Source organism: Narcine bancroftii, chromosome 10, assembly GCF_036971445.1.
Source record: "Narcine bancroftii isolate sNarBan1 chromosome 10, sNarBan1.hap1, whole genome shotgun sequence".
In the NCBI taxonomy this organism is placed as follows: domain Eukaryota; kingdom Metazoa; phylum Chordata; class Chondrichthyes; order Torpediniformes; family Narcinidae; genus Narcine; species Narcine bancroftii.
Window position 1 is genome coordinate 55518333 of NC_091478.1, and position 18135 is coordinate 55536467.

At 41.6% G+C, this 18135-nt stretch overlaps 1 protein-coding gene across 8 annotated transcripts in view; it reads left to right on the plus strand.

Annotated features, from left to right (window-relative positions):
- Window positions 1-18135, plus strand: part of cnot1 (CCR4-NOT transcription complex, subunit 1) — a 325223-nt gene that overhangs the window by 288523 nt on the left and 18565 nt on the right. For all 8 annotated transcript variants that reach the window (XM_069900952.1, XM_069900955.1, XM_069900953.1 and 5 more), the window contains 3 exons: window positions 915-1163; window positions 2572-2735; window positions 11387-11504. In XM_069900952.1, coding sequence (XP_069757053.1) covers window positions 915-1163; window positions 2572-2735; window positions 11387-11504 — 531 coding nt within the window. The remainder of the gene's footprint in view (window positions 1-914; window positions 1164-2571; window positions 2736-11386; window positions 11505-18135) is intronic.

The following is an 18135-nucleotide window of genomic DNA, read 5'->3' on the forward strand; positions in this document are numbered from 1 at the left end:
GAGGGAAATGAAAGAAAACTGATCTATATTTGAATGTTGACATTCATTCTGCTTCATTCAGCAAATCTAGCATTCCATAGTTTCTCAACTCATCAAAAAAAAGCTTGTATACCAGGTGTAATAGAAAACTAAAATGCAAGTAGATCTACTAAGAATATACTGTCCAAAAGGTAGATATGACTTTTCAGTGTGCACATTGATGGTTATTTCCAAGCTATTATCAATTGGGACCACATTTGCCCAACAAGTTTTGGATGAATCACTCCTATCAGCCCATTGTCAAACTGATCTCTCCCCTAATGATGGATCCTGCATTCTCCATCACCTTTCTGTGGCCGAGTTATCTACCTGATAAACCAGAAGTTCAAGGTTGTCACGATGGCCATTGGTTCTGAGGGATGCCAGAAAAAACATGTGATTGAGATTGTGGGGTCAGAGCAAGGGAGAGTGGTGGAAGGGAGAGAACTTAAAAGATGGGAAATGTGTAAATGTCCACCCTCTGCTTTTTTACATTCATCACCCCTTCTCCGCACACCCACGACTTCTCCCCCTTAACAATCTCAGCACTTGCCAGCTACGTTTTTGAACTCTGGCCTCAAAAACATGGGAAAATTTAATTTTAAATCCGTTGCCGTTTGAGGTCTTTATACTCTTTCAGGTCATCTGTTCCACTTTTTAAAGTGCAATTACTTTTGGAACTGATGAATTTAAATAGCAATTCTTTTTATCTGTCAACCTTTCAAACACTGAGTGATAACCTAAATGGTGACCATATTTACTCATTTCACCTCATTTTGACAACTAGGTACCAATAGAAAAACTTGCAGCTAATCGATTGAACTAGGGCACTGTGAAGATGGACATTGCTGATGCAGTGTACCCTGTGGGATGTTGATGTTCTGTTATCTCTATAGATGCACCAGCAGGGAATTTTGAAGACTGATGACCTGATAACTCGTTTCTTCCGCCTATGTACTGAAATGTGTGTTGAAATTAGTTACCGTGCTCAACAGGAGCAACAGCATAATCCTACCGCTAATCCCACGATGATCAGGGCCAAGTGCTATCACAACCTGGACGCTTTTGTCAGATTAATAGCCCTGCTAGTCAAGCACTCTGGGGAGGCTACCAACACAGTCACTAAAATCAATCTTCTCAACAAGGTGAGTAGATTTTGCAGCCCATCTCTCTTTGCCAGCTGCAGTTTTGTTTTAATTATTGAATGGCAGAGGGAAAAATGCTTATCCAAGTGGACAATATTTTTTTCAATGGGATTGGAGCACCTTCCTTTCACTGCTTGTACCCTGGTTCATTTGGGGTGATGGTTTGAATTATAGAATGCCTACAGAGCCATTTCACTTGCTTATCTACCTTCATTGGCAATGATTCTGGAGATGATCAGCTTCCAGGTCCACATGGAGACCGTTGTGAACCAATGATTGTTATCCTATTCTTAACACATGCTTTATTGTAAAATCAAAGCAATTTAATAGCTAGAAGCCAGCATCCCACTTTTGTTGACATATGTCAGCTGGGTCACCAAGCCTCCTTTTCTTCAGTGGTCAGTTCATAATTGTTTTAGAATCAAAGAGAATTTAGTAATCAATTTGGTACTTTAAATGTTAAATGACTAACCAATCAAGCCTCTGTAAAAAATCAAATAATGTTTCTCAAACAAAATGTCACATGTTAAAATGTTGATTTGTTTTATTTGTTATCCTTTGTCTTTTTCGAGTGAATAGTGGAGTGTTTAACTTGCAATTGGCCTGGTATTGGAGTTGGAGATGCATGGAGGGAAAAGGGAGGAAGAAGTGCATCGTGAAATATCTTCCCAAAATTACATACCTTAGGGCATCTTTTTCCAGGTGTAACACAATTTTGTGACAAGCCTCAAAATATTTGATCTCCAGTAAAAAGTTTGGCACGGTTCCATTGTCAAAACTTGCTGAAATGTTAAGTGTGGACATTATCAGACTTTTCATCATTGGGTATCCTATTCGGTCGGTACTGTAAGGTAAAACATCATGAGATGGGAATGTGTAGGGAGTTACCCTGTACAGGGCAGTAACAAGAAGGGGAGGTGTCCTTGTACTCCTGTTAGGTAAAACATCATGAGATGGGACCGGAGAAGGAGTCACCCAGTACTAAGGAGTAACAGAATGCATCCTTGTACTTACAAGATAAGAGAGACATTGATGGATTGAGAGGCAGGAAGCTAGCAGGGAAAGGATAGCAACAGTTTTAGTCATTGGACAAGTAATGATATGATGATGTTCTAAGCACATATCCAAGGGTATAAAAAATCACCATTTTGCTGATAACGGCAGAATGCATTCTCCGGCTAACATCGTTAGTCGCAAGTGTTACAATCCGGTAATAAAGAACAAAGAACCCTGATTTCGACTCAGTCTGGTGTTTGTCTCACTCATTCATGAACAATGCAGACCTAACAGTACACGTGATGAGGATTGGTCGTGGGTGAATGGAGATGCTCAAGAGCTGCATGAACTAGCACCTTTAGAGAAAAGAAATCAAGTTCTTTTTAATACATACAAATCTAATATTCTGCAGGTATTAGGAATCGTTGTAGGAGTTCTACTGCAAGATCATGAAGTACGTCAGAGTGAATTTCAGCAGCTACCATATCATCGAATCTTCATCATGTTGTTGCTGGAGTTAAATGCCCCTGAGCATGTACTGGAAACAATCAATTTCCAGACTCTGACCGCTTTCTGGTAGGTATTAATGAAGGACAGCATCCTCCCTGATTCATTCATGCAGGTGATCATTGTGGGAGCTGAAAAAAGAGTGTGCAATACTGGAAATGAACATTGAGAGAGAGGTTGCATTTAAAAGGTTTGGGATTTTAAGTGGAATATTACACTCAGTCTCTTAATCTACATCATATGTATAGATTGGAAATAGTTGATCTCAGTGATACCCTTGAAATTAGCCCACGTACCCTAATTCTGTTTTTTCTGTTAGCTAGTTAATCCTTCTCTGTAACTATTCACTACTTGCAGAAAAAATGTGTATGCATTTCAATTTTAAATGAATGACCCCTTATTTTGTAACTATGCCCTCTTGTTCAAGACTCTCCCACTTATGAAAACATCTCAACGTCCTCGGATCTGATATGTTTGTATAATGTCATTCCTCATTTCTTTACTAAATGATGGCACGTTTTTATGTTTGCCATCATATTTTGTTTTAATTATCTTCTGGTTTATAAAATGTTTTCAATTTATGGCCTACAGTCAAGTCCTGTAACATTGTATTCCCTTTTTTTTAAACATCCTTAGCCACAAATGAATGAGCATTTTCATGGAGTTTTTATTTTGAGTCATAAAGATATGGACCCTTCAGCCCATCGAGTCCAAGCTAACCATCAAGTACCCATTTCCACACCATTGGTGGTTTCATCCATTTTATTCTTCCCACATTTTTATTGACTCTCCCCAGATTCTACCACTCACCTACTTACTGGGGGCTATTTACAGTGACCAATTAACCTGCATGTGTTTGGGATGTGGGAGGAAACTGGAGCACCCAGGGGGAAACTTTTGCAGTCGCTGGGAGAACTTAATCTGCTAACACCAGAGGTCAGGATTAAACAGTTGTACTATCTATACTACTGATGTAACCTAAATGGAATGTTGTCTTTGAGAATGATGAAATGTCTCTCTTAAAGTACTGTCTTGCCATTTGATCTGTGTTCCCAGTCCACATTAATCTTTCTGCCTTGAAGCCTAAGTTTAAAGCACGAGCTTTGAAATTAAATTTCTCACTTTCAACCTGAATATAATTAATTTCATCATAACCAAATGTAGTATAATCTGTTCTCTAGCTTGTTCCATTGTATATTCCAAGAAACTGCCCTGCGCGCACTCAAGAAAATTCTTCAAGGATGCCATTGGTAATTTGATATAGTCGGAGTCTTACTGCATGGAAACAGGCCCTGCTTACACATGCCAAACAATGTACCCATCTGCTTTTGTCTCACTTGCCAACATGAGGCCCATGCCCCTCCAGTCCCCACTTATCCATGGAGTTATCCAAGCTAACATATCTGACTCCAACACTTTGTCTGGCACCTCATTCCACCATTCTCTGAGTGATGATTTGTTCTCTCACATTCCTTTTAAATTCCACCCCCTATCTTGTAGTTATTTCCTCTCATAAATTCTACTCAGACGCAGTCTATCTATACCCCTCAAAAAGATTTTCCTAATCTGGCATAACTTTATAATATCCTAACTAAAGCTAGGCAATCCAAACTGCATACAATATTCCAAGTGTGGCCTCACTGACATCTTGTCTAACTTACAACATGATGTTCAGACACTTGTATTCAATACCCTGACCAATGAAGGCAAGAATCCCACTCTTTACTTCTCTGACTACCTGTACTGCAATACATAGGAGCTGCACACCTGCACCTTAGGTCCCTCTGCTCCATAACACTCTTTAGGGCAGTGCCGTTAGCAGAGTAAGTCCTACCCTGATTCAGTTTACCCAAATGCAGCACCTCGCACTTCTCTTGAGTTGAATTGCATCTGTCATTCCTTACTCCATTCCTCATCTGGTCTAGATCCTGCTGCAAGCCTGGGTAATGTTCTTCTCTGCCCACTTTAGCACGTTTTCTTGTCATTGTTTTGCGCCATAAACATCCTTGTCCAAATAATTTGTGCTTCTTACAAAAACAAGGGTTGTAGTTCCGAGTCTTGAGGCACTCCACTGGTCATGATCCTTCAGTCTGAAGCACTTCCTTCTACAGGCACTGTGGCTATCACTGGGCCATTATTTTTTTTAATCTGTTTTGTCTCCTATCTCATGTGCCCTAACATACCATAACAACTTAACATATGGGATCTTATTGAATGCTTTACTAAAATCCATATGAATAGTATCAGCAATAGATTTATCCAATATATAACCAACGTAACCAATGATTTATCCACCTTCCTCTTTCTCTTAATTTCCATATCTTAGCCAATTTCACTTCTTTTTTAATATTTTTATTGTTTTATAAGTAAATCATACATTGGTAATAATAATAGGAATAAGTATCCAACAAAGTAGATGTACTATTACATCTGGCTACAAATAACCTATGATACATTGAAAAAGACATAAAAGAAAAAATTCACAACATGTAAAAATTATACCAATAATCTGAACTCTCCCTTGTGAAGTTATTGGTTGAACATATGTGTTCCAATATTGTAAGAGGGGGCGGGGGGGAAAATCACAAAATTAGATTTAAATAATCTTATAAATTATTGTTACAGAGTCCAGAGGACCCCAAAAACCAGCAGCAATAGATATGCACCACAACACAGGGTTACTTCAACAAAAGTTTTTAATTATATTTTTGAACAAGAAAACCAAATTAAACTTTAACTTCTTACTTAACCTACCTAACTATTAAATTCCCACTCTAATACTAAGTGCAGGTGTGTGTAATGTATATTTAAGATTAGAAAAGTTTTTTGGATCACAATCCAATCTCACTGGTTGCAGGCAATTCTTGTACTGTGCACAGAAGTTAGCATTAACAAAGTTCACCAGTCTTTGGTGCTCAACAGGCAAATGGTTACCACTCAGGAGGATTCTTGCTGGTTTTCAGAGAGAGATTCCTTTTCCAAGACATCTGCAACTGATTCCTTCTCGATCATTCTTGCTGGTGAAACTTGCTCCCCTTCAGGGTTATCCAGATGATCCTCTCTCTTTCAGGTCACCTTTCAGACTGCCAATCTCCTCCTTTGACCAGGCAGCCTTCCAAAATTTGCCAACTTGTTCTTCTGGAACTGATTTCTATCTCCTCTCTCTGTTTCACATCCTCCCTCTCTGAGAGCAAAACTCTTCCCCTCTGCCTGCAAAGATCACATGCTCTCCCAGGCAAGCTGCTGTCGATACTTTGTTGCCTCCTGCAAAAAGCATTCTGCAAATATTCTGTGTTTTAAAATGTGTGTGTGCAAGCTGCTCTAATAATTCCTCCGAAACCACCTCTAAATACTCTGACACATTATGAAAATTAAGAAAAGGACCCCATAAACTTACAAAGGTAAAATTCAATTCAGTAGTAGAAAATTTAATTTTTTCCAAAGTCAGGCGTGTCATCAAATCTCATAGCCATTGAATATGTGTTGGAGAGACAGCATCTTTCCATCTCACTAATATAGCTCTTCTAGCAATAAGGAGAGCATGGGATTGTAGCCCAGAAAAATTCAAGTCAGTTGGCTTACTTGTTCCAAACAAGGCTAGAAAAGGATTAAAGTCAAATTAATATTAAGAACTAAAGACCAGGTATGAAAAATACTTTCCCAATACATGGAAAGAAAGGGACATGTGCCTTCTTCACGCTTACATCTGTTACATTTTGAAGAAATATTAGAATAGAATTTAGCCAATTGAACCTTGGAGAAGCAAACTCAACGTACTACTTTAAATTGTAATAATGAGTGTCGGGCACATAGAGAAGATTATTTTATATGTAGCATCAGAAAATAATTGTTGAAAATTTCCTAGACTTGTCCAGGGAATTATTACTAGACAATGATAATGACTCATAAAGTGCTGATATCAACTTTTTTATGATTCAGTTTAAAATTACAAATTTTCTATCATATTTAATTTCAGGTCTTGAGGGAGTCTCAATACCAAGAAATTCAAAAAGATCCTAATCTGTAAATATCTAAAAAAAAATGATGTTTAGATAGTTTAAATTTAGAAGATAATTTTTCAAAAGAAGCCAAATTTAGGTCAATAAAAAGGTCTTGAAAAGATTGGATACCTAACTCCAACCATTCGTGAAAACTAAAATCTTGAACCAAAGGTTTTTTTTAAAATTGGCCAAAAGGGGACTGACTAGCAGAAATCTATGGTACCCAAAAATTTTTCTGAATTGAAACCAAATTCTCAACATATTTTTAACAACAAAATTATCAGTTAATTTAGAAGCCGAAAAGGGTAACAGAATACTTCAATTTCAAGATTAATCTAACTTGCAGCATCTTGTGTATCCTTATGATGAATCCAAAAAGTAATATATCTAATATTAGCTTCCCAATAGTAAAATCTAAAATTAGGCAATGCCAAGCCCCCTTTCTTTTTAGGGTTTTGAAGAAAGGTTTTGTTAAGACAAAGCCATTTATTTTTCCAAACAAAAGAAGAGATAATTGAATAAAAAATGTGTTGGGAACAAATGCAGGTACAGCTTGAAAAATATATAGGTCGGATATTCAGCCTAATGATATTAATGCGTCCAATTAAGGACATTGAGAGAGGGGACCATTGAGCTAAAGACTTGTTGACATGGTTTATTAAGTTACGAAAGTTCTCCTTAAACAAATTATCGATGTTCTTAGTAACAGTAACACCTAAATAGTTAAACTAATTTTTAGCAATTTTAAAGGGAACAGTAAGGTCTAGAGAGCTGGAAAAGTTCAAAACAAACCTCATCTTTCTTTAATTTATATCTGAAGTATGACCAAATTGATGGAGGAGTGATAAAATAGCTGGAATTGAACGATCAGGGTCATCTGCATAAAGGGAGACCTTATGAGCATTTCCACCTCTTATAATTCCAGAAATATCATCAGATTTACGAAAGGCCACTACTAATGGTTCTAATGCCAGATTAAATAATAATGGTCTTAAAGGGCACCCTTGTCTAGTTCCACAATGAAGCTTAAATTGTTTAAATTTCATTGAATTATTAAAAATAAAACCAATAGGAGATAAATATATCAATTTATTCCAATTAATAAATTTAGGACCAATGTTAAATTTCTCTAATTATTAAATAAATAATCCCATTCTACTCAATCAAAGGCTTTCTCAGCATCCAATGAAATAATACATTCAGAAGGTGAAACTGGGAGAATAAAGGATGCTTAATAGATGACAGATATTAAATTATGAACAACAGTCCTTAGTCAAGTCAAATTGATCTTCAGAAATAATAAGGGGCATAATATTTTCTAACCCTCAGACCAAAATCTTAGTCATTGTCTTAGCATCGGCATTCAGAAGAGAAATTGGTCTGTAGGAAGAAAAGTCAGAAGGATCTTTAAACAGTTTAAATCACCTCCGACAATCAAAGAATACAAACTTAAATCTGGTAAAAGAGAGAAGAGACAAGGAAAAAATTGGATCTTCACTATTTAGGCCATAAACATTAACCAAAACAGTTTATTATAAAGTTTACTGGACAGAATCAAAAAGCGTCCGTTAATGTCAGAGATAACATTATGTTTAAAAAATGGAACAGATTGGTCAGTTAAAATTGAAACACCTTTAGACTTAGCCATAAATGATGAATGGAAGTGCTGTCCCTTCCAGAAGTTTAAGAAACGAGAGGTATCAGATAAGCACAAATAAGTTTCTTGTAAAATGGATCAGAATTTTATTGTCATGAACAAGTCATTAAATTCGATGTTTTGTGGCAGCATCATGTGCAAACGTTCAGATTATAACTATCTTATGACATCACTATAAAAAATAAAATAGAAATAACAACAATAATAGTGCATGAAAATTAAGGCAGTGCAGCAGCAGCTAAACGGAGTCAGGAAAAACAAGACCAGTAGTTGGTGGGCTCATTTGCACTCCAGTTGTTTATTGAAACTTCCCGCGCTGTGCCTTAAAGTGGATTCTGATTAGGTTCCGCCCTCGTGCTGGAAACAAGGTCATGACGTTGCCCCGTGTGCATTTGGACTCGACCTGGTCGGCAGAAAAGACTATCCTGGCAGCACCATCATGACATAGCTGCTTTGCTGCCGTGACCGTAACACATGCAGCAGTGTCTTTAGTTAATTGATTATTCAGGAATCTGATGGCAATGGGGAAGAAGCTGTCCTTGTGCCATTGAGTGCTCATCTTTAGGCTTCTGTACCTTTTTCCCCAATTGTAGCAGAATGAAGAGAGCGTGGCTGGGTGGTTGGGGTCTTTGAGGATAGAGGTGCTTTTTTTTTTTTAAGACACCACCTCATGTTGATGTCCTCGATGGAGTGAAGTCTGGTGCCTATGATGTCGCAGGCCAAGTTAACAACCCTCTGGTGTTTATTCTTGTCCTGAGAGTTGGCACCTCCATACCAGTCAGTGATGCAACCAGCCAGAATGCTCTCCACGGTACACATGTAGAAGTTTATGGGAGTCTCCGGTGATGTACTGAACTACCTCAAATACCATGATTATCCCAGGTTGAAACTTTTTAAAATGTAAAGAGACTTTACGACATTTATTCGGATGTTTCAAACCTAAGATATTTCAAGAAATTATTTTAATAACTTAGCCACCTGAAAAATTCAAAATCAATAATATAATGAAAAAAATCGAGACTAATAAACTAACACTCTAAGATTATCGTGGCATTCCCAGACAAAAATAGCCAGCGTAACTTCACAAACGAGCCGCAGACTGATCTTGCTATCTGCTTCTCCCTCCCAATTTGCCCAAACTGTCCTTGACAGTATGCTCATAAACAACAACTACAACCCCCCCACCCCCCACCCCCCCCCCCTCCAGTCTCATTGTTGGCAACACTCCCAGAAAAAAGGTAAAAATAATAAGACAAGCTCCCACAGCCTTTAGACATATTATGGCTAGAAAAATCAAGCAAGACCAAAGTGAAAAATATTAATAGATGAAAAGTTATATTGCAAAAGAAAAACCCCAACTAAAAACTTAATTAATTCAAAAGAGAGATAATACGACATTAGTAATCCTCCAGAGGAAAAGAAAGAAATAAAAGAAAAAGGAAAATAAACTTCTCTAGTTACAAAGATAAACACAAAGAAATATAAACAGAATCCACTATAAACCAAAAAGAAGTGATTAATACCACTTAAATAACCAAGCAAGTGTTAAGGAACAGTCGACTGGAATTCATACCGCAGTTCATAAAATGACAAAATAGCAATTCATCCACAACCTTTGTAGCAAAACACGAAAGAGAATAATCAGAACCAAATTCTCAATACTTTACTAAACTGTTGATGTTGTCAAAATTCCTTCCAAAAATTGATAAACAGCCTCACGAGACTAAAGGTAAAGGTTCCATTATTTTCATGTAACGCTACATTTAGAATGTAACATACATGAAATTCTTTGTCTACTGTAAGGAAGACAGAGTCACCATTTTGTCAAGTGCCCCTCACAGAAATGAAGCCCCAGCGAGGAACGAGCTCAAGACCCCTGATTTGCAAGACCAGTGCTCTAACTGAGCTATCAGAGTTGAACCACTTTGGAGATTTGTCCGACAGAATAATTTGCAATTGGGCTGGAAAGCGCAATGAAGGCTTGAAGTCTGCTTTATACAGCTGAAACATAACTTCAGCAGGGTAGTCATCTAGAATCCAAATATCCTGTCCACAATATTGTAGCATCCTTCTTCAATGGGATTTTCTTAAAAGTTGATCCTTGATACAGTGTAAAATTGGGCTTGCCACCAGGAACGGGATTGAAAATTAGTGATGGATGCACTCTGTCAACTTCAGAAATTGTAGGCAGCAAACCGTGACCAAATACCTTGCAGAGAAATTCAGCGAAGATTTTGGAAAGATGGCCCAATTCAGTTCCTTCTTTTAAACCAAAGATTCTTAAAATATTTTTTTCTGCTTCTCATCTCCATATCTTTCTTCAGTAAAATGTCATTGGATCTGCTTAGCAACAAATTCGCTTCTTGTAAATCTTCAAGTAATTTTCTCTAACGGTATACAACTACAAAGTTCTGCATGCCATCTTTCCAAACCTGCCTGTTTCTGACTTCTATGATATTGCTGTACATTTCCTTGAAACTGCTAAAGCAATTAACACAAATTCAATTTGATAAATATTTAATTTTAATTTTGGTCTTATGGCCTTAATATTACTCAATAAAAAATAACATCTGATCCTGTGGGAATTTTACTCCTGTAATTTGTTCCAAAAAATTACCTAACCAAGATTGTCTAATTTTGCAAAAAAAGTTCCAATCTCAGATCTACACCTAAAACGTAAATATGATGCAGCAGGATTTAATCTATTTAATTTTTAATTGAGTCAAATATAATTGATGTAAAAAATTATATTGAACTAACCTATATCTTATATTTATAATTTTAGTGGCACAACTCCGTTCAAACCTTTTCATTTATTTGTGTCTAAAGCTACTTCTCATCTTAATCTTGATTTACGCACCCTAATTTTGGGGGTAAATTATACATTACAGAAATAAATTTAACGATACTAGTATTACAAATCAGTAATTCCATTTCACTTTGATTAGGTAACATCAAACTTGGACCTATTTTACCAGATAAAAGCCTAACTGACTTTTTGAAGATGTTGTGATTAACTGAATTTATTTTGCTATAAATTGAGATGTTTTTTTTAAATGCAGCAACACGTTCCACATTTTGCGACCCACAAAAGCTCCCGGCTTTGTCTATGCCTGGCTGGAACTGATATCCCACCGGATCTTCATTGCAAGAATGCTGGTGCATACACCTCAACAGAAGGTAAGACCAATTACTCTCAGTGCTAAAACCACTTTGCTAATTTCACTTGATATGGTTCATCCGGTGTGTACATTTTTGTGTGCTTTCCCTCCATACAATGGCTTAGTTGTTGCATTTGTTATTTATTTTGAAAACAAATCCATGCCATGGTTCAGCAAGTAGCTGCTAAATAGTCCTTAATTTCTGGTTGCGCCAGCATTGATGTATCCTGTGGGGTAGAAACTCTGTCTGAAGTCAGAGAGGTCAGGCCATGCTGTAGTAATACCTATATCCCATCCTCCATTTATCTAGGCTGCTGTCACATGAATAATAACCATTTGGAGGGAAAGTGTCTTTAGAACTGACTTCTGTATCTAGACAGCTTTTTGTTCCCACTTTGCTATCTATTTCTTGAATTAACTTTCTTCTCTTTGTTTCTTTGGCTTGGCTTCGCGGACGAAGATTTATGGAGGGGGTAAAAAGTCCATGTCAGCTGCAGGCTCGTTTGTGGCTGACAAGTCCGATGCGGGACAGGCAGACACGGTTGCAGCGGCTGCAGGGGAAAATTGGTTGGTTGGGGTTGGGTGTTGGGTTTTTCCTCCTTTGCCTTTTGTCAGTGAGGTGGGCTCTGCGGTCTTCTTCAAAGGAGGTTGCTGCCCGCCAAACTGTGAGGCGCCAAGATGCACGGTTTGAGGCGATATCAGCCCACTGGCGGTGGTCAATGTGGCAGGCACCAAGAGATTTCTTTAGGCAGTCCTTGTACCTTTTCTTTGGTGCACCTCTGTCACGGTGGCCAGTGGAGAGCTCGCCATATAACACGATCTTGGGAAGGCGATGGTCCTCCATTCTGGAGACGTGACCCACCCAGCGCAGCTGGATCTTCAGCAGCGTGGACTCAATGCTGTCGACCTCTGCCATCTCAAGTACTTCGACGTTAGGGATGAAAGCGCTCCAATGGATGTTGAGGATGGAGCGGAGACAACGCTGGTGGAAGCGTTCTAGGAGCCGTAGGAGATGCCGGTAGAGGACCCATGATTCGGAGCCGAACAGGAGTGTGGGTATGACAACGGCTCTGTATACGCTTATCTTTGTGAGGTTTTTCAGTTGGTTGTTTTTCCAGACTCTTTTGTGTAGTCTTCCAAAGGCGCTATTTGCCTTGGCGAGTCTGTTGTCTATCTCATTGTCGATCATTGCATCTGATGAAATGGTGCAGCCGAGATAGGTAAACTGGTTGACAGTTTTGAGTTTTGTGTGCCCAGTGGAGATGTGGGGGGGCTGGTAGTCATGGTGGGGAGCTGGCTGATGGAGGACCTCAGTTTTCTTCAGGCTGACTTCCAGGCCAAACATTTTGGCAGTTTCCGCAAAGCAGGACGTCAAGCGCTGAAGAGCTGGCTCTGAATGGGCAACTAAAGCGGCATCGTCTGCAAAGAGTAGTTCACGGACAAGTTTCTCTTGTGTCTTGGTGTGAGCTTGCAGGCGCCTCAGATTGAAGAGACTGCCATCCGTGCGGTACCGGATGTAAACAGCGTCTTCATTGTTGAGGTCTTTCATGGCTTGGTTCAGCATCATGCTGAAGAAGATTGAAAAGAGGGTTGGTGCGAGAACACAGCCTTGCTTCACGCCATTGTTAATGGAGAAGGGTTCAGAGAGCTCATTGCTGTATCTGACCCGACCTTGTTGGTTTTCGTGCAGTTGGATAATCATGTTGAAGAACTTTGGGGGACATCCGATGCGCTCTAGTATTTGCCAAAGCCCTTTCCTGCTCACGGTGTCGAAGGCTTTGGTGAGGTCAACAAAGGTGATGTAGAGTCCTTTGTTTTGTTCTCTGCACTTTTCTTGGAGCTGTCTGAGGGCAAAGACCATGTCAGTAGTTCCTCTGTTTGCGCGAAAGCCGCACTGTGATTCTGGGAGAATATTCTCGGCGACACTAGGTATTATTCTATTTAGTAGAATCCTAGCGAAGATTTTGCCTGCAATGGAGAGCAGCGTGATTCCCCTGTAGTTTGAGCAGTCTGATTTCTCGCCTTTGTTTTTGTACAGGGTAATGATGGTGGCATCACGAAGGTCCTGAGGCAGTTTTCCTTGGTCCCAACAAAGCTTGAAAAACTCATGCAGTTTGGCATGCAAAGTTTTGCCGCCAGCCTTCCAGACCTCTGGGGGGATTCCATCCATACCTGCTGCTTTGCCACTTTTCAGTTGTTCGATTGCCTTATATGTCTCATCCTGGGTGAGGACCTCATCCAGCTCTAGCCTTAGGGGCTGTTGAGGGAGCTGGAGCAGGGCGGAATCTTGGACTGAACGGTTGGCACTGAAAAGAGATTGGAAGTGTTCTGACCATTGGTTGAGGATGGAGATCTTGTCGCTGAGGAGGACTTTGCCGTCTGAGCTGCGCAGCGGGCTTTGGACTTGGGGTGAGGGGCCGTACACAGCCTTTAGAGCCTCGTAGAAACCCCTGAAGTCGCCAATGTCCGCGCTGAGCAGGGTTCGTTTGGCGAGGCTAGTCCACCACTCATTTTGGATCTCCCGGAGTTTGCGCTGAAGATGGCTGCATGCGCGACGGAAGGCTTGTTTCTTCTCTGGACAGGACGGCTTTGTAAGGTGAGCCTGGTGGGCAGCTCGCTTCTTTGCCAGCAGCTCCTGGATATCCTGGCTGTTTTCGTCGAACCAGTCCTTGTTTTTCCTGGAGGAGAAGCCCAGTACCTCTTCAGTGGATTGCAGTATGGTAGTCTTCAACTGATCCCAGAGGGTTTCAGGGGACGGGTCCGTGAGGCGGGTTGCATCGTCGAGCTTTGCTTTGAGGTTTGTCTGGAAGTTTCCTCTCGCTTCGTCTGACTGCAGGTTTCCAACACTGAACCTCTTTCTGGGGGCTTTACTGTTCCTGGGCTTTGGCTTGAAGTGAAGGTTGAGCTTGCAGTGAACCAGCCGGTGGTCAGTGTGGCATTCCGCGCTGGGCATGACCCTGGTGTGGAGCACATCTCGTTTGTCACTTTCTCGCACCAGGATGTAGTCCAGGAGGTGCCAGTGTTTGGATCGGGGATGCATCCAGGTAGTCTTAAGGCTGTCCCTCTGCTGAAAGAGGGTGTTTGTAATGACAGGCCGCTGTTCTGCGCAGAGCTCCAACAGGAGGCGCCCATTGTCATTGCACTTGCCGACGCCATGCTTGCCCAGAATTCCTGGCCAGGTTTCTGAGTCTTTGCCGACGCGAGCGTTGAAGTCGCCAAGGATGACAACCTTGTCGGCTGTAGGGGTGCGTTGGATGAGGTTGCGCAGGTCAGTGTAGAACTTGTCCTTTTCTGCTGGTTCCGCCTGGAGGGTTGGAGCATAGACACTGATGAGGGTGATGCAACGCTTGTTTTGAAGGGGGAGTCGCATGGACATGATTCGGTCCGAGTGGCCTGTCGGAAGGTTTTCGAGTTTGGAGGCAATGAAGTACTTGACCATGAAGCCTACACCAGATAGGCGTCGTTCATCCGAAGGCTTGCCAGACCAGTAGAGTGTGTAGCCCGTGCCACGTTCTTGGAGGCTGGTTACATCTGCCAGGCGGACTTCACTGAGAGCGGCTATGTCGATGTCAAGTCTGAGGAGTTCATGTGCAATGAGGGCAGACCGACGTTCAGGTCGGTGACTGTCAACCTTGTCTAGCATGGTTCTGATGTTCCAGCATGCTAGCTTGAGTTTGTGAGCATCTTTTGAGGGGGAGGGGGAGGACGTGGACCTGTCCTCGGGCCTGCGCAAAGGAGCTTTTAGGTGGAGTGCAGTGTGCGCAGTACTGGCCCCACCCTTTACACCCATGATTCTGAAAATGAACTTGCTTTCTGACTGGCCACACAGCCACCTTGTGCCCAAAGTAATTTAATTTAGACACACAACAGGGTAACAGGCCCTTCTGCCTACAAGCCTGTACTGCCCAAATGCAGGTAGTCCTCAATGGATGATGGGGTTTTGTCTCATCGTAAGTTGAAAAAAATTAGTGAAACGGCCCCGGCGAAGGGTAGGCGGCGGCGGCCCCGATCCGGGCAGGAGCAAGGGGGAGACGGCGGCCCCGGCCTCGGTCGAGTGAGGCAGGCAGAGGCCCCGATCCGGGCAGAGAGTGGGAGGCGGAGGCCCCAGTCCGGGCACAGGGAGAGCTGCGGCGGCCCCGGCCCTGGCGAAGGGTAGGCGGCGGCGGCCCCGATCCGTGCAGAGAGTGGGAGGCGGCGGCCCCAGTCCGGGCACAGAGAGAGCAGCGGCGGCCCCGGCCCCGGTCCGGGCAAAGGGTAGGCGGTGGCGGCCCCGATCCGGGCAGGAGCAAGGGGGAGACGGCGGCCCCGGCCTCGGTCGAGTGAGGCAGGCGGAGGCCCCAATCCGGGCAGAGAGTGGGAGGCGGAGGCCCCAGTCCGGGCAGTATGGACCGACCTAGGAGGGGAGGCAGACCCCTCCAGCCCGGGTAAGAAACCTGCATAGGAGAAGGCCACTTCGATGAATTAACTTTAACGTGACAGTAAATGCACACATTTCAATCTCAATTTTAGTTCCAGGTGAAGCAGTGAATCCTGATATTAATTTATGTATCTCTGTTATTATTGTTGGCTGAAAGATCAATTGCCTTGATTTGGTATCATGCCCCTTGATGCAGTAAACTGTTGATGTATTTTGTATTGATGTCAAACCTGGTCCCCTGCAAAAACTCCAGAAATGAGTCAAAAAGATGAGTGGTTCCCCTCTCTCTCTCTCCCCCCCCCCCAAATAAAAATGAGGGGTAAGATGGGAATTGTGTAGTTTCCCAAATGACATCACCTAGATTTACACTGTTTCTCTACACTTTAATCCAAAGAAGGATGTTGGAACAATGGAATTGGAGCAGAGCAACAAATATTTTGGCTCTCACAAATGATACAACTCGTGCTCTCTTAAAGTGCATGCAGGTCAATCAAGATGCATGCCAGGAGGATGGTCCTGTGCAATGGGGATGAGGAGACTTTCCAGGCCCTGGACCAGCTCCTGGCCTAGAAAGAAATAGGTAACTTAGCCACTGCAGGAGTGACAATCTCTTGACATTGCATTAATACGATGGGCTTTGGGGGGGAAAAGCCCTAAAGATACATTTGTCCATCACTGAAAGCTGTAGAAGATGGTAGAATTTGGAGCAAGTTTTGGAGAGGATTCATTCATTCATCATCTGGGTATCCCAACTGATATAAATGATAATGAATTTATTATCCTATTCATTGTACACTGTACATGTGCACCAAAATTCTTGTCCGTATGCAGTTGTACAGGTACTTTGTAAAGGAAAACAATAATAATAGTATATATAATTGAATTAAAAAGAGACAATAAATACAAAAAAGGCAAAAGATAGTCAGTTATCCCAATGCAAGAAAGTGACTTAGTGAGGGACCAGCAAGGGGATCTGCAGCTGAAGAACACACACAAGCGGTTAAGCTGTTCATGGCGCAAGCAAGGAACCCACATAGGCTGCTGGTGTACCCTGTGGTCAAAGGATTCGCACCAGGCTCTGGGCTGCTGGAGACTGGCTCATGAGACCAGAATTTGAGAGGATGTTGAAGGCAAGGAGTGCTCCCAAAGGGCCTTGGGTGCTAAAGACTTCCTCCTCACATCAGAGGTTTGGACTTGAGCTTGGGTTGCCAATGGTTTGAACTGAACTGGAGTCTTGTGCAGCTGTGGGAGTGCTGGAGGTGAATCCACGGACACTCAGTGACTCTGAGGGGCTCTCCTTTGCTTCTCTTTCTTTGACTGTAAGGGGTGCCGGGCAATGCTAATAGCAAATCTTTGAGTTATGGCTGACAAAAGACAATTTGGTGCAATATTACATATTTGTTTTATTGCATGTCAATAAATAGTATCTGATCTGAATGGTGCAGGCAGTCCTTTTGAGGTGTTGGAACTGTCCCCTGATTAGTGTAACAAGGAGAAATTCAAGAACTGATAGCTGTTGGAAAGAAACTGTTCTTGAACCTAGAGGTGCTGGTTTTCAGGCTTCTGTGCATCTACCCAAAGGTAGACCAAGGTATTGTGGACAGTGAGGAAGATTACCGTAGCTTAAAAAAAGATATAGGAAAGTTAGAGGAGTGGGCTGAGAAATGGCTGATGGAATTTAATATGGATAAGTGTGAAGTGTTGCATTTTGGAAAGGCAAATCTAAATAGGTCATATACATTGAATGGTAGACAATTGAGGAGTGCAGAGCAACAAAGGGATTTAGGAGTTATGGTAAATAGTACCCTCAAAGTTGATACTCAGGTAGATAGAGTGGTGAAGAAGGCATTTGGAATGTTGGCCTTCATAAATCGGAGTATTGAATTCAAGAGTTGGGATGTTATGAAATTGTACAAAGCATTGGTGAGGCCAAGTTTGAAGTACTGTGTGCAGTTTTGGTCACCGAATTATAGGAAGGATATAAACAAAATAGAGAGAATGCAGAGAAGGTTCACGAGAATGTTGACAGGATGTCAGGGTTTGAGTTACAGAGAAAGATTGAGCAGCCTGGGGCTTTTTTCTCTGGAGCGTAGAAGATTGAGGGGGGATTTGATGGAGGTGTTCAAGATTTTAAAAGGGACAGAGAGTCAACGTGGATAAGCTTTTTCAATTAAAAGTGGGGGATATTCAAACCAGAGGCCATGGTTTGAGATTACAGGGGGGAAATTATAAG